The sequence below is a fragment of the Nyctibius grandis genome, chromosome 15, assembly GCF_013368605.1.
Source record: "Nyctibius grandis isolate bNycGra1 chromosome 15, bNycGra1.pri, whole genome shotgun sequence".
Classification (NCBI taxonomy): Eukaryota; Metazoa; Chordata; class Aves; order Nyctibiiformes; family Nyctibiidae; genus Nyctibius; species Nyctibius grandis.
The window spans coordinates 210506-233647 of NC_090672.1; the positions used below are offsets into that span (position 1 = coordinate 210506).

The 23142-nt window shown below is 41.5% G+C and overlaps 1 protein-coding gene across 1 annotated transcript in view; it reads left to right on the forward strand.

Moving 5' to 3' along the window:
- Nucleotides 1-3873: 3873 nt before the first annotated feature.
- Nucleotides 3874-23142, forward strand: part of GLP2R (glucagon like peptide 2 receptor) — a 44391-nt gene continuing 25122 nt past the window's right edge. Inside the window, exons 1-5 of the mRNA XM_068413416.1 lie at nucleotides 3874-3978; nucleotides 10897-10990; nucleotides 16132-16236; nucleotides 19770-19895; nucleotides 22892-22994. Of these exons, the coding sequence (XP_068269517.1) occupies nucleotides 3874-3978; nucleotides 10897-10990; nucleotides 16132-16236; nucleotides 19770-19895; nucleotides 22892-22994 (533 nt within the window). The remainder of the gene's footprint in view (nucleotides 3979-10896; nucleotides 10991-16131; nucleotides 16237-19769; nucleotides 19896-22891; nucleotides 22995-23142) is intronic.

Below are 23142 nucleotides of genomic sequence, written 5' to 3' on the forward strand. Positions count from 1 at the left end.
GGACTGCACTATCAATTATTCTAGAAACAACTTTTACAAAGCTATGTATATATCTGCCTGGAGAAACACCTGCCTGTATTTACCATCCCATTCTTCATTCCTCTCAGAAAATTGTACCAGCTTAGTAGTTAAGGCAGAAAGCAGAGATAGGGGCATGACCAGAAATCATGTGTCAGGAGAGATTAAGGGTATAGGACAGTGTTGTTTGACAGTAATGTCTTCTGAAAGATATATGAGGAGATGGGACAATACATTGTAGTTTACCCCATGAATCACAAGAGTAAAGTTACACAGAACACAAAAGCATTGGAAGTACCCCAGTATTCAATCAGAAAAGTTTTATTTATACAAACAAAATATACATATTTACCTCTAACAGTGGGTGGAGTCAGACTGGTGGAACGTCTCCATTTCTCAGCTAAGAAATAAATCAAATCTTGCAGTTACAAATGCTCCTGTTACACTGAACACTGATTAAATTGAATACAGTTGTGAGTCTTACTACAAAGAAATTCTTAAGGAGACAAAAATAATTGCTAAGTTAGAGCATTTCACAGCATTACAGCACTTCCCAAGATCACTGGGAAGGTGATTGCATCTATTCAAAGTACCACCAGTGGCAAATTAAAGCCATAAGTTACATGACTTTTTGCTACTGATGGGCTTCTGGGCACTATCCAGTCTGCTTCCATGAACACATAATAGAAGTCTTGCCCAAGTTAGGTGAAACAGTAGCGAAAAAGCTGAATTATCCTCATTTCATCCTTCCATCTGTTCTCTCTGTGAAATATCATTTTTTTCCCTTTGTCTAAGAAACATTTCCTGACTTGCCATGCTATATATATTGCTTTTTCTGCCTGTTTGATAATGCAAACAAGTGATGCGAAGAACCAGAAGGAGCAGGAGTGTTAGTAAACGACTGCTTCATTTTACAACTGTAAGGTCAAAACATTTTACAACATGTAAGGTCAAACTCCTAAGGGAGATCTCAGCTTGAAGAGCTGACCAGCAATAGAGTGAAAGACCAAGCAGGTATCTGGACTAAAAAGGCAGAGTAAATCTCGCAACCCAGAAAAAGAGATTTTAGATTGAGCCAGGAGTTAGTCTTTCCTACAGCTTTGTGTTACTGTATTTTCACAAGGATGTAGCACTCGTGAACTCCACTTGAAGCCTCTGTGCATTGACACTGTTTCTGGACAGCATTACCAACTGCCCAGCAAGTCTGAGAACAGGATCAGTGGGAGGCAAGGAGGGAGGGAGGAAAGTCCTTTTAGGGATTAAACACTTATCTATGTTCCTCTTCCCAGGAGTAAACTGCATATGGCTGCATTCAAACATATTTTGAGGCCTTTGAAACCACTGACTCAAGGCAGTTGAATTCACTTGGGAATAACACTGACACCTCTTCAATATGTACAAAACTTACAGCTTTACACCCATTATAAAATTTAACCAGCATAAATGTCATAGCATTCTTTGTTGTCTTTGACTAAATAGACGTTATATTAGACTATGAATCAGTCTCTGGAGACTTCAGAAAAAGCTCTGTCAATTGATATTTTCTGCATGACAACCGCAGTCTGAAATTTTTCACTGAGACAGTTTTCTGCTTATGCTTTATCAGTGTTGGTACCACAAACCTGTAAATCAATTTGCCATGTAAGAATGCTCTATATCAAAGGAGAAATGTATTGCATGAGCATTTGTTGGTCAGATCTGTCATACTGTGAAAAAAAGAAAGAAAATAAAACAGGAGCAAAGAAAATAAAACAGGAGCAAATAGATTAGCTGGACCTTTCTTTAAACAAAGTGTCATATTCAGTGATTTTTGCTGCAGTAGAGAGTGAATGAGGGTGGGCAGCTGTGGCTACCGTTCAGCATTATGAGCTTCCTGATTTACATTGTTCTAGTAAAAACTCTGAACAGTAACTCAGAAATTCAAACTTCAGCTCTGCATTCTGTCTTTACCACCTTGTGCAACAATTTATTAGTGTAATTACAATATGGGGATACCTTAAGGAGGGTCTCCTGTACTGACCTAGTCCCGGGTAACAGTAACTCTAGAGAGGGACCACAGAGCTCACACAAGTATAAACTTCAGATGATTTTTAAAAGTGAGCAGGTAAAAACTAACAACTTGTAGAAGTTAAAAACTGAAAACAGAGCCTCAGCTTCTGCTAGCTGTTAGTGGAGAAGATGAGAGGACTTACATGCTACTGAGCAATAGTGAGGATATACCACAGGAGACCCTGTGGATCTGCTCATCTAGGCTCTAGGAGTACCTCAGGATTTCTTTGAGCACTAGGACATTTCTTATGGTGATCTCAGAACAGCTCCAATGCCAGAACACTGTTCAAGTCTCCTGGTTTTAACCTGCTACAGAGCTGATCTTACTCACATGGCACTAGAAAATGTGCTTTTATCCCTTGTAGCAATACACAGCTGAGCAGTTGCTATGGAGGCTTTGAAGTGCCTCACCCTGGTCCCCAGAGTTGCTTTTAAGTGTGGCAGGGTGGAATACGTATACTGACACATCCACCCAGGAGGCATGACAGTGCAGTGCAGCCAGTGCCCTTACTGCCAGGCCTCTAAAGTGGGCTGGATGCATTTCCACCCTGAAATACTTGTCCCCAGAGTACTTTCATACCCCATGTCCCAGTACTCTTTTTTACCACATCCAGGCTTTATGTGAAGGTGAGACATGGGTATACATCATGCCCTTCCACCTCCTGGACTCCTCCAGAAGTAAGTTTTGGCATGTGAATAGAGAGGGAGTCAGGTCACACTGCTGGCCAGGTTGGTGGCGTGTGCTACAGGGTGTATCTGCCACACAGTTTGGGTTTAGCCTAAGTCTGGCATTGAAAACTGTGGTACTGCTGCCCTCCACAGTCCTAGCATTGCACCTCTGCCTGTTCTCCAGCTTAGCTGCTTGGGACACCAGTGAGTTCTGGGATGGGAACGAGCCATCCTCTGGTACGCATAGCCACAAGTTTCATTTCTCTTGGAAATGCAGGCGGCAACATCTTCTCGACTTTCCATATTGCCTGCTCAAAGCATGACAATCATAAGCTAGACCCTAACATTATTATATTATAAATGGTTTTATTTCCCGAGCCTGTATAACACCTAGATTTATTAATGTTTTCAGGCTTTTCTCTACAACTAGAAAAGTTGCAAACAATTTTTTCAAAATAAAAGCTGAAAATCATTGGTAGATTCTCCAACCTCACAGCTGAAACAGTGAAAAAAACACTTAATATCACAAGAATTGTAGTAAAACTTTAACTGCTTGTAACATCATTTTTTTGTACATTTAGATTCTGCCTGATCCTGCACTCACTGTACATATTTGACAAATATAATCAGAAAGGATAAAAACAGCTGCTACTGAGCTGTTTCCTAACAGTCAACTAGATTCAGTAAGCTTCCTAAACAAAGTTTTTCTGTGTTCTAGGGCGTATTTTAGTGGTTTTATGAGGTGTGCATAAATATATGTATGTATTTATGGAGCTGGATTCCATTCTTGCAAAACCACTGGCAAAATTCCCATGGAGTTTCAAGGGAGCAGGGTCAGCCCTTTAATGTCTTAATAGTTTTCTGACTTCTTATTGGCTAAAGGACAAACTACAGTAAGCAGACTTTCTGTGAAGTTTAGAGTAAATTCTCTCTGCCTTTAATGAGAAAAACAAAACATAGTTAGAGTCTAGCAAGCCTAGACACCTTAAGTAGACTTCCTCATCTATTTGTAAGAAGATTCATGAAACAGCTGCACTCATAAAAGAAGATATTCTTACTTTTTTTTCACAGGACAGAGTGATACAACTGATCTGTAGTAGAGTGAAATAGCAGCATATTGGAGACCAATTTAGTAGAATGGGCATGGTGACACTTTTTGTTCTCTGTTCCATCATGGGACTCTGGTCCAGAATATCTCCCACACCTGCCAGCTCTGTCATGATATTGTTTCTAGTGAAACAGGTAAGTTAATTCAGTAATTAATAATGGACCATATAAAAGTGTATTCTTATCACACAACATTTTAACTTTCACAGGCATCATGTTTGTTTCAAAAATAGTTCTGACATAACAATTTGTTTATTAAAAATTAGTTATGAGAAATGTTGACTGAGAAGCTGTAGAGTTTTGTATTAGAACTCACTCTAGGTCATTTATTACAATTTTCTTCTCTTAATGCTCATTCGTACAGTGAATAAATTGTGTTTACATCTGTTTCTACAATCTCTTGTCATACCAATATTGATCAGCATTGAATTATATTTATTTTTCATTTTTCATACCAGGTGTCAATACTATGTGAATCATGTTCTTTTCTACTGCTTTTCCCCTGTTCTAAAAACAGCTTTGCTTTGTTTCTAGCACTATGTTTTAGCCTTTTAGACTTGTATGAGGGCTGAGCACTGAATCTCACATTTGTGAAATCTGATGTTACTGGTTTCATTCTTAAAGAAGGCTGGTAAATCTGTATGCAATTTCTACTTTTATTTCTTGTAGAGATCTACTAAACCATTCAATTCTTTTCTTTCTAAATCTATAAAAAAACCCTGAAAGCTTACTTCTTTGTCTATATTTTCTTATAATTTAGAAGAGTTTTAGGTATTTAATGACAAAATATCTCTGTGTAATTCAGCTCAAGGAAATTTTCACATATGTTTTTAATCATTATTTATTTATTACTATCAACCTTAATTTCAATAAATTTAAAAAAATTACTAAGATGTAGTAAATTTCAATTAATCTGAATAAAATTAAGATATAGATTTAGGGTACATTTCTATGAAATAAAGAAGTGTAATTGACAGGCTTACTTTAAACTGAAAGTAATAAGGTATTTCTATCCAACCGTCCTCCCTTTAGCTGGGTTACTAAGGAAGTAGGTTTGCATGTGTATTTGCTGTAGAGACCGTAATTGTGTTCCTAGCATTTTTATGAAGAAAAAGTTACCAGGAGACACATATTCTGGGTTTTTTGAATAGAAAATATTCCTACTGTTTTTCTATAGAATCATAGTATAATTCAACTCTAGAGCTTCTCTCACATAAATGAATATAGAACTGAAACAACTCTCAGGTTTGTGAGAAACCTTAAATCTGTAGGACACCTCAGCCAGAGCACTGGTTCCATCAATGCTAACAGAAAAATCTCTGAATTACTTCTGTGAGATCAAAACTTTACAAGACTATAAATCACAGTGAATTACTTTGTCATAGTGATTCCTGTAACTTGTTTAAATAAACATGTTGTATTTCTTTAAATTTTATTTAATAAGAAAGAAAAATTTAAAGTAACAATCATAAATCACTATATCCATATTTTCTAGCAAACAGGAATATAGATAGGAAAAATATCAGTTAGAATAAACCAGGATCATGGCTAAAAGACTAAGTAAATATTTAAGCTCTTATTTCTAGTTTATACCTAAATTAAAGTTTTTTTCTGTCCATAATAGCATAGTTTGAATAAACAGAACATTTTTTTTTACCATTAGCTTAGTATAAGAAATTAAAAGGGTGAAATCCTAATTATACCATGGTCAGTTATGAAAATAATATATTTAAACCAGTCTATTTGCAACCTTGCAGGTTTATTATTATAATCCTTTTCCTAAGCAAGAGCTTCAGGCAGTATTATCTGCTGCATCCAACATATTTTTAAACAGTGGTGTCATCTTGGTGCAGTTTGTGGGTGCTAAGCAAACCAAACGGAAGTCCGATTAAATTTCAGTACAGGTGAACTTCGGTGTGAGTGGGGTGCCAGGCTTGCAGGCTGAGGCAGTTCATTTGCTACCAGTGAAACTTTAGATAGCCTGAATTGATGTCCAGTGTAGGGCAAAAGGTCATGGACATTCTGAGCTTGTCTTGGACGTTGGAGTTTAATTTCTTCTGAGTCGGAACTCATGTTTAAATGCTAGTGGCTGAATGTCAACTGAAACATAAAACTGAGATCAAAAGCCACACTGAGCTGCATGTTGCCACTGCTTGAGATCATGGTAAATTTACCTGAAAGCTTGTAATTCTACTGCTGAGAATGCATTGTATCTAAATTTTGATAGCAGTGGGTAGCCCAAAACTTAGATCATAATAAAACTTCACTAGCGCCTGTAATCACAGACCCGTGTCAGATACAGAGAGCAATTTGTTGGTTCTTCTCAGAACATACCCACAGGACTGGGCCTTCTCCCACACGTGGAAAAAGCAGGAAAGGCCTCCAAGACCTCAGCAGTGATGGCTGTGCTCTTCACATTGACCGAGACTGCAGACCCTTCTCTTTCTGAGAGAAACTGCACCCCTCTCTGAAGAATAATAATGACATAGGTGTAAGATGCAGAGGCAAGCCTGTCTCTCTGATTTTTTTTTTTAATCATTTTCACTTAGCTAAACAGACATACGACATCAAGGTGTCCCAGTTCCTTACTTTCCCCTTCCCTCTTAAGGCTAGTGCCCTATTCTCAGCCCACACAGTTTGTCTTCTCACTGGACAGTGAATAGCTCTCTAGTGCACTTAATGCAGAAAAGCCATAACAGGATGTCCTGCTGCAGAAAACACTGAATTCTTCTGTCTGGGGCACCTGCATCAATCCCTTTCAAGCCAAGAAGGGAAAGCAAGCTGATTTCCTCATTGCAAGGCACTGCCAGAATTCTTCAGCCTTTCTCTATACTTATGTCATTATAGATTTTCTCCAGAGAGAATGGAGACCACTGCAGACTGAATAGTCATGTATGAACAGCAAGCTTGCTTTTTTTAATCTACTTTTGGCAGTCCCTGTATAAGTAGCTGATGATCAGTTCACAAGTTGCTGCCATCATGGTTTGCTCATCTTTGATAAGATAAATCTATGGGGATTTCTTAGTCTTTTATCTTAATGATTAAGGCCACTTCAGCACTTTCCTTACAACTTGCAAATTTATCGCCATCTCTTTTGAGGTATGACCATCAGAGTTAGTCATATTATCCAGGCAGAGTTGCACCAGGGACAAATACTACTCATTAATACTATCTTGTACTCCTTTTCAATATCCTCCCTTGTATGTACAACTCCAGAAATGTCAATACTCTCCTGTACTGCAACATTTTCTACAGGTGGCTCATGTCACTTCATTTCTACAACTAAATATAAATTGTCAAAAAATCCTGACATACATCCCCCAGCTGTGGCTTCTAGGAGGAAAATCTTGCATTAGGTCTATCACAGTGCATGCTCTGCAGAGGGGTTTATGTTTCTCTGTGATCTAAATGGCCCTTATTAACTGGTCATTGCCTGCTCCTCTGTTAAATTTCAATCATCTGCACATTTTCTGATTAATAATTTAAAGTATTTTGTATGTTGTTCTAACAATATTTCAAATTAACTTTTGAGGGCAGCTGACAGCTCTTTGTCAGGTTCAGCTCTGATTTTATATCGACTTCATTTGTTTTTTTTATCAGAAAGTCTTATGGTAGAAAACCAAGCATCTTACAGATATTTACATCAATAGTGACCAGATATTGGCTATCTGACTCTGCCTGCAGCTTTGCAGAGACTGACAATTACATAAGGAAGTGATGTAAAACTGTCGTTTATGCCTAAACAGCTCCTCAGTCTTGTTGAGTGAGCTTTTTCATGACTATATGTCAACTTTGTCTCCAGAAATGGAACCAAACAAGCAGCCAGGTAGCAGCTGTTAAGTTTTCCTTTTATTTCCTTGGCTAATGCACTTGTTTGTTAGAAACTGAAGTGTTACCCTTCAAATCAAGCAGTCTTTTCCACAAATGCGTCATCTCCACGTCTTTGCCTCTTCAAGTGAGGTTCACTGACCCAGGAGTGTCTGAAGAATCTTCCCTGGCTCCCAGCATTTTGAGGCCTACATGAGGGGAATGTCAAGATGCTTTTTATTTTGGAAACATGCATTCTTTTCTCATGGCTGCTGTAAATATTCTCTCCTTATCTTGTAAGCCCATCAGAGGAAGAATAATTATGGTTTTTCTACTCCCTGGAATTTAAAGTAGGGTGTCTGGAAATTAGCTGAGAGACTAAAAGCAGAGTATTGGGCAGGCAACATTTTACACAGCAAAAACACGCAGGAAAGAGTGGTCTCATATAACAGGTAACTAAATTTCTCTACTGTTCTTGTTTTGAAAGTAAATAAATATGATTTTCTTTATTTTTCCAGCAAACAGAGGTTTGAAGAAAAAGATACAGGTGAAGTTCACAGCCATATATTGTCCTGGTTATTTATCTCAGCCCTTGGCACATCACCAAGCTCAGACAAGCTCAGGACAACCACACGTGTGAAAGGCAGTTTCCAAAAAGGATCTAGTCCAGACAAAAGGAAATTGATCTTCCCTGGAGAGCTGAAAAGCATCCTTTGGTATAAGGATTGTTGCTTTTCAGAAAACTTATATTTAGTCTGCTCTCCAAAATTTGGTCACTACAATTGGTGATATTTTCAATCAGTAGTGAATTTTCCATTTTTGGTGACTTATAGTGACAGTGTTCTTTGACGACTTGCTGGCTCTGGCCTGTCAAAGCCCTAGTTTCAGGAGACCAGCTGGCATATTACACAGAGACTGCTTAGGCTGATGTTCTTTTCCCTGGATAAATAATGATCGAGTCATCAGGCTGATACTGAACTGTAAACAGTATCTAGCATTATCCTTTCTCTACTGCCTTGCTCCTAATTGGGCATTTCTTCAACAGTCCAAATCTAACACATCACCAAGCAATTTTGCATTTAACTCTTCTGTTTTTAGCCATTCCTTTCCTAAACAGTAATTATGAGCTATGACCTCTGCAGTCAGTGTTGTGTGATGAAGATGTTTCAGAAAGATGGATATTTACAGAAAGCAAGTTAAAATATGACAGTGCCCTCAGGACAACTGCAACCCTTACATTGATAAGGTGCATGCCACAGATGTCCACCACATCCTAAACACATCAGTCACTACATATAAAATCATTATTAAAATCTGTCTATAGCTGGAATTTTTTATTTTTTCTTTAACAGCAGAGCAGGTTTTATATTACGAGTAATTTTATCAGTGGAGAAAAATTTAATTCTCTGTGCTAGCAACTGTTGATCTACATCCGTGATCTCACCCTTTCATGCTAACATCTAGGTCTCTTTCCTTTCTGCTTATCTGCTTCCCAATGCCAAGGGAGTGACTTAAGGTCAGCATGCCCAAGCAGGGCTCCTAAGCCTCTTCTCTCATTCCCTTTTCAAACACCACTGACAATCCCCTCAACCTCTGTGTTTCTTCTGTGTGTTTCTGTGGCCGCAGTGCCATCCATGTCTTATAAATGCAGCCATCCTCTCCCATACAACCTGCTAGAATTTGTCCATCAGAGCAAATGCCCATTTAGACACTGACACAACTTTTTCACTTCATTTGTGTTCTCAGCCTATCTTCACCCGGAAAAGAGAGCGGGTGATAGGTTGGGTAGGACCCTGTGGATTGAGGGTGGATTGTTCTTGCTTTTGGAAGCAGCTAAACGCATTTGGGCACAGAAGCTTCCAGAATGCAGCAGGTAAAGAGAAAGAGCCAGAGCAAGGAGCCAGGAGACACCAATTTTGGAGCAGCCAAGAAAAGCAGGCAGCTCTTGTAATCATAGGATAGTTGATTTCCAGAGGGAACTCCTCAAAATCTGCTGTCATTAACTGACTAAATCCAAAGTCGAGCCTGTCTTCAAGACTACATTAGTAAAAGGGAGATTGTTCTTGAAGTGTTTTTATTTCTATTCTCTCTAAACAGATCCCATCAACGCAATTTTTCCAGATCATATTATTTCCAGAAATCTAGCTTTTCAGAATTTAAAGAAATTCTTGACCTCCTCTGGGGTCGTCACTATAACAGGAAGACCTAGGCAAAACTAGCTTTGAAAATACCTAAAACAACAAACAAACAAACAAAAATACCTACAAATGCTCAGGATATAAAAATCCATTTGTGTGAGATGTTTTACACGGAGAAAACTTTGACACGGGAAAAAGAAATGCTCCATGGCAGGGAAAAAAATAAAGCTCTATTTCACTACGTGAGAAGTCTTGAGGGCAAAGACTCTTCTCCCTTATGGACACAAGAGGACAGCAAAACTGTGCCCTATCCAGGCAAAAAAGGCTGAACATAGTTGGTTCAGATGGGTAAGTAAAACTAAGAAAACAGTTGTGTTTTCTCAAAAAAAATGAGGAAAAGAAAGATGTTATGGCATATTTGCTGCTGTTGGAGAAAGAAGTGGTCTGTGAAGTGCTGGGCAGGAGTACAGAATGCACCGGAGAAAAGGTGTTAGTAGCTAAATAGCATTGCTTATTCATTAATCTTTTATTCAATTTTTTTACTGTACTACTCAACCAGATGTGTCATATTATCTTTAAAAATACTCTAAAAATAAACAGCCCTCAAAATTGTCATCAATCAGATTCATAAATAAATCTAGCAGAAACATAAATACATGAGAGTATTAGATTATCTTGGCATAAATTGACGGTAAAAAGCCTGGAAAGATTGTAAAACTTGTGAAGATAAGCATCCATTTTCTATAGTGGAGGAACAAAATGCCAATGTTTTTGGTGCATGCCCACAGGTCCTAGCAATTAAATATCTGTGTGGATCTTTTAACAGGGACTTTATACAAGTTGAATAGATTTCTGTGGTAATATAGCACCATGGCAATACATTTCTTTTTCAGGCAAAGACAGCAACTGAAGAAATTTCACTAGTAGTTTCCTGGAGAAGGAAGAGGTCTGTCTCTACTTCCCTGCTTACCTACTGTTCCTCCATTCTCCTCTCCTCTCTCCTTTTCTCTCCTTTCCTCTTAAATTTATTATAGTGGAAGGAAACTTGCCACTAAAATACCACAAGATTCTAACTGACTTTCCTCATGTCCAGTATTTTCACTCAGAGGCCAAAGGATCTCTGCTGGAAAAAACCACTACTGGATGGAACAAATATAAACAAGAATGCTTGAACATGCTGCAGGAATCAACTGTAGATACTGGTAAGGAAACAAACAGCACCATAAAGCAACATGTTAAGTAACACTGATGAATATGTAAATATTCTTTTACTTACTTTGCAGAACTGTGTATCTGTTCTTAAGTTCTAAACGTAGAACATTCAGCTGTAACTAGACATGCAAACATGCAATCATGAAGTTAATGGGTCCCTTTGTCCTGAAACATATTATGTTCCTATATGTAAAACAAGACCGTACACAGAAATGATCCATTGAACAGCTGGTGCTGGGCTACCACTATGGTACGGCACTGAGTGCGTGGTCAAGAGGTAGCTGCTACTCATTAGCAGCTGTGGCAAGAACAATGTCCTTTGGATGGAGAGGTCCAGTTTACACTTCCCTTTTCAGCCTGAAGGAAGTCAAACCCATGTTCCTGGAAATTATGCTAACCGCAAGGCAACAGACCATCCAGGGAAAAGGTGATGTCTCCCATTTCTATATGTTAGAAACTGAGCCATGGCAGAAAAGAACACAAAACACATGAGGCAAGACAGAGACTGGTTTCTGCCTAGTCAAGGCAGCTGGGGAGCTGCTTTCTTCTCACAGGACTGCTTATGCATTTTATGATACAGTCATTAGGTTAATAAGCTAAAACACATGTTCACCTGACACTTATAACCATTAGTTTAAAGTCCCTTATTTATTTTCCTGCTTCCATGGCTTTTGGATTCTTGGTTGAAGAGCAGCATAGGTTCAGAGGACAGTGTCTTCTCCTGAAAACTGGCAGAGGGAGGAACTGAGTCCACACCTCCTATCTCTGGTTAAGTGCTCTAAGTTTTATGCTGTTTGGCAACAGGGAATCTTATAATCTCTAATTGTTTCACTCTTAAAAGTATAAAGTCTGCTCAGCTAGATGTCTGTCTTTAGGAGAGGGTGACACGCCCTTGGTTTGAGTAGTTGGAGAAGTTCAGGAAGTAGCTGGGACAAAGGTGACTGCATTCACCAAGGAAAGATTAAGAGAGAAACTGTGCTTTGTGTTTTGAACTCACTGGCTATAGGCAGGTCTCTGCTCCTGTGTGCAGCCGATACACTCATGGTCATATTGCTTGGTTGTTACCTCACCCCCTCAACTGCACAGAGAGACTCCTAGGGAGGAATAACTCCCATGCACCAGTACAGGTTGGGGGTTGACCTGCTGGAAAGCAGCTCTGCAGTTAAGGACCTGGGAGTTCTGGTGGACAAGTTCACCATGAGCCAGCAAATGTGCCCTTGTGGCTAGGAAGGCCAATGGTGTCCCGGTGTGCATGAGGAGGAGTGTGGCCAGCAGGTCGAGGGAGGTTGTCCTCCCTCTCTACACTGCCCTAGTGAGGGCACACCTGGAGCACTGTGTCCAGGTCTGGGCCCTCCAGTTCAAGACAGGTAAGGAACTACTGGAGAGAGTCCTTTGGAGGGCTACAAAGATGATCAGAGGACTGGAGCATCTCTCTTACAAGAAGAGGCTGAGGGAGCTGGGGCTGTTTAGCCTGGAGAAGAGAAAACTGAGGGGGGATCTTATCAATACATACAAATACCTTAGGGGTGGATGTGAAGACGATGGGGCCAGACTATTCTCAGCGGTGCCCAGCAACAGGACAAGGAGCAACAGGCACAAGCTGAAACATGGGAAGTTCCACCTCAATATGAGAAAAAACTTCTTTACTTTGAGGATGAGAGAGCACTGGAACAGGCTGCCCAGGGAAGGTATGCAGTCTCCTTCTCTGGAGATATTCAAAACCTGCCTGGATGCAACCCTGTACAACGTGCTTTGGGTGACCCTGCACGGGGTTGGACTAGATGATTTCCAGAGGTCACTTCCAACCCCTACCATTCTGTGATTCTGTGATTCTGTGATTCTGTGATAATAGAACAGTCCAGTACAAGCTAGGATCTGTGTGGCTGGGCAGCCTTGCTGAAAGGGACCTGAGAGTCCTGGTGGACAAGAAGTTGAACATAAGTCAGCAGTGCACTGCTGTCACAGCAAAAGCAAATCGGATCCTGAACTATATCTGCAGGGGCATTACTAGCAGAGACAGAGAAGTGCTCATCCCACTCCACTTAGCGCTTTTCAGGCCACATGTGGAGTACTGTGTCCAGTTCTGGTCCCCACAATTCAAGAAAGATGCGGACAGACTGGAGAGGGTCCAAAGGAGGGCCATGGAGATGACTGAAGGGCTGGAGAACCTAACCTATGAGGAAAGACTGAAGGAGTTAGATCTTTTCACCCTGGAGAACAGAAGGTGCAGGGGGAACCTCATCAAAGTAAAGGGTGGCTACAAAGAGGATGGAGGCTCTCTTTTCACAAAGAGCTACATGGAGAGGACAAGGGGCACCGAGTACAAGTTATACCAGGAGAGGTTTCACCTTGCTATAAGAAAGACATTTTTTACAGTGAGAACAATCATTCACTGCAACAACCTCCCCAGGAATGTGGTAGAGTCCCCATTACTGGAGATTTTCAAGATGTGATTGAGCAGGGTGCTAGATAATCTCATCTAAGCTTCCTTTCCCACAAAAGGTTGGACAAGATGATTTTTTGAGTTCCCTTCCAACCTGGGCTATTCTATGGTATTTCAGGAGAGCGTGCTGGAAACACTGGGTCAGTTGTGGTTCTGAAGAAGATAGGATAGCCCTTGTTTAAGTGGACCCGCTATGTTGCCTTCCCTTCCTCTTCCCCTTCCCCTTCCCTTTTCCCTTCACCTTCTTCTTCCCCTTCCCCTTTTTCCTCCATCCAAAGAGACCTTGACAGGCTTGAGAGGTGGGCCTGTGCAAACTGCATGAAGGCAATAAGTTTGCAACAAGGCCAAGTGCAAGGATCTGCACGTGAGTTGGGGTGATTCCAAGCACAAATACAGGCTGGGTGGAGAATGGATTGAGAGCAGCGCTGAGGAAAAGGACCTGGGGGTGATAGTTGACAAGAAGCTCAACAGGAGCCGACAATGTGTGCTCGCAGCCCAGAAAGCCAACCATATCCTGGGCTGCATCAAAAAAAAACATGACCAGCAGGTCAAGAGAGGTGATTCCCCCCCTCTGCTCTGTTCTCATGAGACACCCCCTGCAGTGCTGTGTCCAACTCTGAGGTCCCCAACATAAGAAGGACATGGAGCTGTTGGAACGAGTCCAGAGGAAGGCCACAAAGATGATCAGAGGGCTGGAGCACCTCTCCTGTGAAGAGAGAGGCTGAGAGAGTTGGGGCTGTTCAGCCTGGAGAAGTGAAGGCTCCGGGGAGACCTTCTAGCAGTCTTCCAGTACCTGAAGGGGCTACAGGAAAGCTGGAGATGGACTTTTACAAGGGCATGTAGTGACAGGACAAGGGGGGAACGGTTTTAAACTGAAAGAGGGCAGATTTAGATTAGATATTAGGAAGAAATTCTTTCCTGTGAGAGTGGTGAGACCCTGGAACAGGTTGCCCAGAGAAGTTGTGGCTGCCCCCTCCCTGGCAGTGTTCAAGGCCAGGTTGGATGGGGCTTGGAGCAACCTGGTCTGGTGGAAGATGTCCCTGCTCATGGCAGGGGGGTTGGAACTGGATGATCTTTAAGGCCCCTTCCAACCCAAATTATTCTATGATTTTTTTTGGTCTTTCTTCTCTTGTCTTTTCTTGTCTTTTTTTTCTTGTCTTGTCTTTTTCTGCTTACTTTGTCTGTGGGAAATAAGAAAGGAGAAAACACAGAAAGGTCAGACAAAGAAGCTGCCATAAATTACAGACTATATGACTACACTCAGAGGGACAAGTAGGCAAAGTGATGAGAACTGCAGAGAGGACAAAAGTTTTTCTGGAAAGCAAAGGAAGCAAGGCACAGATCAGCCCAGCCAGTACACCTGCAGGATAGCTTACAACTAAATCTGTCATGAAAGAAAGAGAAACAGTAGTGAGAAGCTAGAGATCAATGATCTGTGGTGAAAACCTGGTGTGCAGAAACCCTTAGCACGATGCAAAAGAAGAGCGTATTATGGTGGGAAGGCAGAGAATGGTGGCTTTTGGTGGCAATTAAAACTAAGCCAGATCACCCAGGAGGCCAAAAGCAGTGACACATGGCAAGATAACAGAAGTCAGTAGTTTGCAGCAGGTGATCAGGAGAACCACAGGGACTCAGACCTCTAGTTTTCAGGAATTGGAGAAAAAACTATTTTTCTCCTGGCAGTCTACACAATTCACACTAAAAACCTTGATCAGATCAAGAAAAGAAACAATAAAAATGCAGCTACAAATGTTAACAACTACACAGGTCATAAGGTAGATGTGGCCACAGATGTTCAGCCTCAAAGGTGCAAGGGAATTACTAAGAATGCACATATTGTGCTCTGCATTTTAGCAGAAGCGCCCCAAAAAGATGCTGGTGAGATAGCACACAGCTATCTTTGTTGCTTCCTGTATTCATCTTCCCATGCAAGTTTCTAAAAGTATTGCTAAGTATTACAGAAAACAAAGAGGATATACTCTTCTAGCTTTGCATGGGCAAAAGCATTAAGTTAAGAGAGGAAAACTTCAACTTATCCTAGGAGAAAGACAGAAACTAACCAAGAGACTAGGGAAGCCATTAATGCATTTTATTTTATGTTACTGCAATCTGATTGCACTATTTCAATTCTACATTTTCAAATGCTATATCTTAACCTTGAGTCCTGTGAGTGTTGTGATACGTGTGAAGCTTAAAACTAAGTTAGTCTGAGATATTACCAGCTCCCTAACCTCTGCTTCCCAAAGACTATGAGGAGTCACTATCTGAAAAGCTGGCAGTCGTCTGAGCTGAGAACCGGTGTCACAGCGGTCATGAAAGGTGGAACGTCTTCCATTTATCAGCAAAAAGTCTGAGGCATGTACCAAAAATAGCAAGTGAGAGCACAGCTGGAATCTGTCTGTTATGTTTGGACAACAGAGGTTTCAGGATGATTTTGAGCAACACCCTTATCTCACAATGAAGCACATAAAACTTGCTGCTTTTTGTGTAGATCCAAGGAAGAAGGGTAGCAGCCGTTTCTGCAATGTGCACTGAGCATTGCACAGTGAATGCACAAAGTTCATCTGCTACGTCTTGTAAATACTCTGAAGTAGCTTGCAGGTTACCTGGAACAGTATACAATGGCTTTCGTGATTGTCCATTGTCCGAACAACGTTTTGTAAAACTTCTATTTGCTTCTCTCCACAGGAATACATTGTAATGGGACATTTGATCAATTTGTTTGCTGGCCTTACTCACCCCCAGGAAATGTCTCTGTTCCTTGTCCTTCATATTTGCCATGGTTGGAAAATGGTAATGTGAAAGTGGTAACTTCTCTTTGAGTTTATGCTGGGAATCCAGCTAAAGGACAGATGGTGCTGGTCTCTCTTGTCCCAGTGTCTTTTGAAGTGCCTGAGGGCTTTCTTGTCTCACCTCTTTTCACCTCTTTTCTGAATTGAGGCACAAAATTATCGTCAATGTTTAATTATTTACCCTTTTTTTCCATCTGTGCTTGTTACAGCTCCATGTTGTCTGCTATAAAGCAACGTTTCCAAGATTGTATAACTATACTGCCAGGTCTTTATTGTCAGTAACAGATTTGGGATTCAGCTTCTGAGGCTCAACTTCTGGGGTCCCCACTAGCCAAACCAAGCAGCAGTCCAAGCAGTCAGCCCTCCAGTAGGACATACTGCACCACCAGCAAGTGGTGTGGTGAACAAACAAGCTTTCCAAGCAGCCTTTTCCTGGAGGGAGTGGAGCAGGGAGGCTCTCAGGAAGGCAAAAAGAATAACATCTTCAGGAGCAAAACTGTCTAAAAGCAAAAAATATTCCCTTTCTCCTAAAGAAATGAAAGGACATTCCTACCACCGCAGCCTAGCATTTCTGAATCCTGCTACACAGCCTATCTTAGGTACATGTGGCTTTCTTAGCTGCATTTCTAATACCACTTGGAAGGACCAATTGTGTCTGAGTCCTTTAGTTTATGGGAGACTACTACAGGCTCCTTATCCTAGCTTTCTCCAGCCCACCCCGCACATGGTTTGTTCTGTAATGTCATCATTTGTCCTTTTTTGTGCTGCTAAAGAGTCCCAGCCTCTATCTAGTCTCCCAAACAACTGCTTCTGCCAACCATTTAGAACAAATTCAGTTTTCATAATAAACATAAAAGCATCTTCCTTCCCTCCATGAGACTTTTTTTCTCTTTTTTTCTGCCTAAATGTCTACAAAAGCAAGATGTAAAACATTGCACCAGGTTATGAAGCTTTTATTTGTGTTCACAGTGGGGCTGCTGTGTTACAGCATCATCTGGCATTCTCATTCATAAAATCATAGAATGGTTTGAGTTGGAAGTCACCTTAAAGATCATCTCGTTCCAACCCCCCTGCCATGGGCAGGGACACCTTCCACCAGACCAGGTTGCTCAAAGCCCCATCCAACCTGGCCTTAAACACTGCCAGGGAGGGGGCAGCCACAACTTCTCTGGGCAACCTGTTCCAGGGTCTCACCACTCTCACAGGAAAGAATTTCTTCCTAATATCTAATCTAAATCTGCCCTCTTTCAGTTTAAAACCATTCCCCCTCGTCCTGTCACTACATGCCCTTGTAAAAGTCCATCTCCAGCTTTCCTGTAGCCCCTTCAGGTACTGGAAGACTGCTAGAAGGTCTCCCTGGAGCCTTCACTTCTCCAGGCTGAACAGCCCCAAGTCTCTCAGCCTGTCTCCATAGGAGAGGTGCTTCAGCCCTCTGAGCATCTTTGTGGCCCTCCTCTGGACTCGTTCCAACAGCTCCATGTCCTTCTTATGTTGGGGACCTCAGAGTTGGACACAGCACTGCAGGGGGTGTCTCACGAGAGTGGAGCAGAGGGGCACAATCACCTCCCTCAACCTGCTGGACACGCTTCTTTTGATACAGCCCAGGATACGGTTGGCTTTCTGGGCTGCAAGTGCACATTGTCAGCTCATGGTGAGCTTCTCGTCACCCATCACCCCCAAGGCCTTCTCCTCAGGGCTGCTCTCAATCCATTCTCTGCCCAGCCTGTGTTTGTGCTTGGGATCACCCTGACTCACGCGCAGGACCTTGCACTTGGCCTTGTTGAATTTCATGTGGTTCGCACAGGCCCAGCTCTCAAGCCTGTCAAGGTCCCTCTGGATGGCATCCCTTCCCTCCAGCGTGTCGACCGCACCGCACATCTTGGTGTCATTGACAAACTTGCTGAGAGCGCACTCACTCTTACTGTCCATGTCGCCGACAAAGATGTTAAACAGGACCGGTCCCAATACCGACCCCTGAGGAACGCCACTCGTCACTGGTATCCACTTGGACATCCAGCCGTTCTCTGTAACTCTTTGAGTGCGACCATCCAGACAATTCCTTATCCACCGAGTGGCCCATCTGTCAAGTCCTTGACTTTCCAATTTAGAAACAAGGATCTCTACGGGACAGTGTCAAATGCTTTCCACAAGTCCAGGTAGATGACATCAGTTGCTCTTCCCCTATCCACCAGCGCTGTAACCCCGTCATAGAAGGCCAACAAATTTGTCAGGCATGATTTGCCCTTAGTGTAGCCATGTTGGCTGTCACCAGTCACCTCCTTGATTTCCATGTGCCTCAGTAGAGTTTCCAGGAGGATCTTCTCTATGATCTTGCCAGGCACAGAGGTGAGACTGACTGTCCTGCAGTTCCCCGGGCCTTCCTTTTTTCCCTTCTTGAAGATGGGGGTTATGTTTCCCCTTTTCCAGTCAGTGGGAAGATCCTACATCAATGGGAACATCCACGCCACAGCACCTTAGGAGAAGAGGCATTAGAGACAGCCCAGCTGTCTGTTTGTCCTAGAGATCTTGCAGGACTGGGGTTAGGGTTGCTTGTGGTCCCCATTTCCATTGCTCGTCCCATTTCCAAGGCATAGCTGTGTCTTTTCTGGGACACCAATGGACTTGGACCAGAAATGCTTGGAAGCTTGAGGTAAATTTATCGTGGTTTGTCACTATTGCCAAGCCTTAGCACTGAAAAATTAGAATAGTCTAGAAATTAGATTTCTGATCACACTTCATAGATGCCTTGAGATTTTTTTCATTGTCTAGTCTCCACACAGAGCTCCTGCTCCATCACAGCGAACTATGCTCTCAAAGCTGTTCTCTCAGTTCCAGTTATCCTGAGTGAAACGAGATATTCTGTTTGTTGCTGCAACCCTTAAACACTTTCTAATTAAAAAAAAGGAATAAAAAACCTCAGGTCTGATTAGAAATAATTGGAAGGCAGCCGTTGAGGACCACATCAAACAAACATCAACCAAGGTCCCCATGCCATTCTTCTGATGTTATGGGCAAATTCTTAATTAGTATAAACTAGGACAATACAGTGAAAGCCAAGAAAGTTTCATCAGTTCACACCACCTGCTGATCAGGTCCCAAAGCACATAAATAAAACACCAGCCACAGGTGTTTCAGAGAACTATCATTCCCTAATCAAACCATACTCTTCCTCCTACAATTTTGACTGCGCAGTCTGGGCAGTGTGCTTCTTATACTTGATGGAACTTATGAGCTTAATGAGGAAAAAGGAATAAAGTGAGATGTAGGCTTTTCTTTTGGATGTAGTAACTATATATTTTTTTTAAATACCAAGTCATTCTGGGAATTTATTTCTGCTAGATTACATTCCTACTTTGTCCTATGTACATATGAAAAATATATTGTCAAAGACAAAAGAAAAGTGTTTTTATTCCTTTTTTGAGTGGGGGTGGAGTGGTGTCTATTGCTGTGGTGTAAGGGAGAAATATTTAAAACATGTATGACAAATGAAATCTTTATTTTGACCTTTCAGACTAAACCTCTGTTTACTTTCAGGAAGTGTAGGAAAAGTATACAGAGTCTGCCTGGATGAAGGGATTTGGCAAACAAAGGAAAACTCCACAGACATTTGGCGTGATAGTTCAGAATGTTCTGAGAAAAATCATTTCAAAAAAAATGTAAGTATGTTTTATATTATGGTTTAATACTTTAATCTTCTTAATCCCTTCTTGAGTAACTGATAAAACATTTCCATTGAATACCTGCAAAAATTGTTCAGATTTCATTTAGATTACCAAATGGAAACATGTTATTTTATTTAGAAGAAAAAGAGGAGGAAAGATTAAGGAGGGAGATTCCTGCTTTAGATGCCACAAATTATTTTCTAATCAGAGTCCAGTGCACACATGTGCTGAATTTCTCTTAATAACATTGAAAAAGACTGCAACTTGACAAGCAAATAGATTAAATTCAAAGCCCCAAATCGCTGCAGTCTGTCAAGGCCAGGCAACTTGATTCCCTGCCACTTCCTGAGCCTTTTAGCATTTAATGAGCCGTTAACGGGTCCTTTCAAATATAGCTAGTGACGGACCTGGGGGATGCATCATAGAGCAAATGCCATCCTTCCCGGTCTGATACAGCATGCAGAACAAGCCCTGGGCTTCCTCAGCAGGGGGAATGGCTCTCCCGAGATGAATAAAGAGTAAACCGGGTACTCTCACCTCGACAGCGCTCAGCTGTTTGCACTGAAGGTGAAATGAAAGCTCTGGTTTGTGAAGCTGGGAATCACACTCTTGCTCTGTATCTGCAAAGAAGCCTGGCTCGTGTTCTCTGCAAGAAGGCAGTTTGCAACCGAGCAAGCTCACTTCCACCCCCTGAGCTAGGTTTAAGGTAAAGGACAGTTCGGGCAATGAAAGAGGGATCTGATCCTGTTGCCTGCTTGCACAACTGAGCAATGACTCGCAATGAAGGCAGCAGAATTTCAGATAACAATAAAGCGTGCAGCTTATCTGGTTGCAGCTTCTTGTAACTTCTTTTGCCATAAAGTTCAGCTTAGCTGATGTCAAAATTGTGTCTCAGGTAAGTGCTATTACTGTTGATTATTTTTTAGGTTTTACTACTTTATTGTGTGAGCACTGTTACTGTTTATTACTTTATTGAGTAACATTATTGATTACTTTATTAAACACTATTAGTTCAGGATCCTCATGTACTACTAAGTTTTTACTAAACTCTTTGTATAGTGAGAACACAAACTTCCAAACTTACAGTTTATTTATACAAGTGTGATAAATATTCATAAGTACTGAGAGTTTTCCACGGTTTGTTGACCATACTGGATCGCAACCTTGTGGGTGGGAAACATATTAATTCATCTCTAAAGAAGACGATTAATTCATCTCTAAAGCAGACGATTTCTCTAAAAGCTTTAGCCAGCTTTCCCACCAACACTAAATGTGGGTTTGTACCTGTTTGTTACGTTTAGTGGAAAGCCCCAAGGTATTAAGAATAACCCAGAGCTAGTATCCACACAGATTGGAAGAATCAGCTTGACTTCTTTTGCTTTGGTGTTACAAAACTGCCACAGCCAAGATGATAACATGCTTTTTATTCAGTTCATGCCTGTTTGAATTGAAACAAATAAACGAGACTCAACAGCACTTTGACATACTGTTAAGCAGGCATTCTTTATTAGCGGCACCGGGCAACACTGGGGATTACTCCACAAGTGCTCCACCAACTTGGCAAACTTTCAGAGACCATATACCATAAAGTTATACATAGTCATAGGATTTCCGAGAGCTCATTTACATAAACATGAATATGCAAATATCCGCTCCGCATGTGCAGTCATCTTCCCTGGTGGTCGTCAGGGGTTCTTCAGATGAAGGCTTGTAGTCTTCTTCGCTGTGTCTTCTGACTGGCCTTTGCTTCTGGCAAAGTCAGTCCTGGAATCACGTAGGTCACATCCTTCGAGGCAGCTGTTGCAACTCCCTTATCTCTACGTTCCCGTGCATCCGCCCATCCCAAGGCCCAGCCATCTGAGGTGAGAACATCCGGGAGCCTGCTTATTTTACAGCCATTACCGCTCTCCAAATTCAAAGGCTGTCCTTTGTTTAGTTGAGCACCCAAGATAGTTGAGTAATTAAGGTATTTACAGCATCCTCCTTGCTTTTGGGGCCCCAAACCTTCAGAATGTTTTCATGGAGCAGAGTGACCAATGGCTGTGCTATGGGAATCTCCTGCACCCACACTGCTCTCCCTGGGCACTTTCACCTTCTCCGAGAGAGTTCTACCAGCAGGCACAGCTCACCCGTACTATCCAGATAGTACTCATTAGCATAAATTGATAAGACATCTACTGGCAGAAAGACAGTACTAAAATCCCTGGCGCTGAGCAATAAGACAGTTCACAAAGAAAAGAGCAAAATCACTGAGGAAAAGACACAGGCTCCAAGAAAATCTTTGCAGGCTAAATATGGATTATGAAAGTCACGTATCCGGTATCTCTGTGTCCCCTCTGCAGAGAAGCTTTTCTTGCGCTAGAGAAGCGATATGAACAGATGAGAGGTAGACATAAGCAGATAAATGGAAAAATTTAGCAAGAAGAAATGTTAAATGAAGCAAAGTGGAAAGAAAGTGTGAGTGCCCCCCTTCCTCCTCTGAGGTCTTATTCATCATTCAAAGACATTCTAGATAACTCTAATAATTTTGATTTTTTTCTTTGAACTCATGGCAGCAGTCAGTCTATTTCAATGACTCTAGACAGAGCTGACTCTCAAAATTCTACAGACACAACCCATCTGTAGCTGTGTCCCCAGGCCACACACATAGTAATTGCATTTGTGTGTACAGGTTGAGTGAATTGATCTCTGCAGTTATTAAACCACTAGGATCCATTTGGGGCATGTAATCATGGCAAAGATTAGCCGTAAATCAGACTGTGAACAGTGTTTGTGCAGGAGCAATCTGGAAATGAGACCATGAGTGCCTTCGAATTTAAAAAGAAACTAAGGCTGTCTGCAAGTGTCTCTGGCATCAGAAGGGAGCAGTCATCAGAAACCTCCCCTGGCTTCCTTGCAACACAAAGAAGATAGACTCAGAGTTTCTGAGCTGTGTTCGTGCTCTGCCCACCTGCCTGCATGTATAACAGATTTTTCTTCTTTGTTCCTAGGAAGAAGAACATAAATTACTTACCACATTACAGCTGTTGTACACTATAGGATATTATTTTTCTCTCATCTCACTTGTATTAGCTCTCCTTATACTTTCTTTACTCAGGTTAGTACAAATTTACACACATTTTAAAAGTACAGACCCCAATATGCACATTCTTCCTTTCATGTAATTGAATTTATTGCTTATCTCCCGATGTAAATAACTTGTATTTTCCTAATAAGCATTATAAAAGCAATTCCTAAGCAAAATC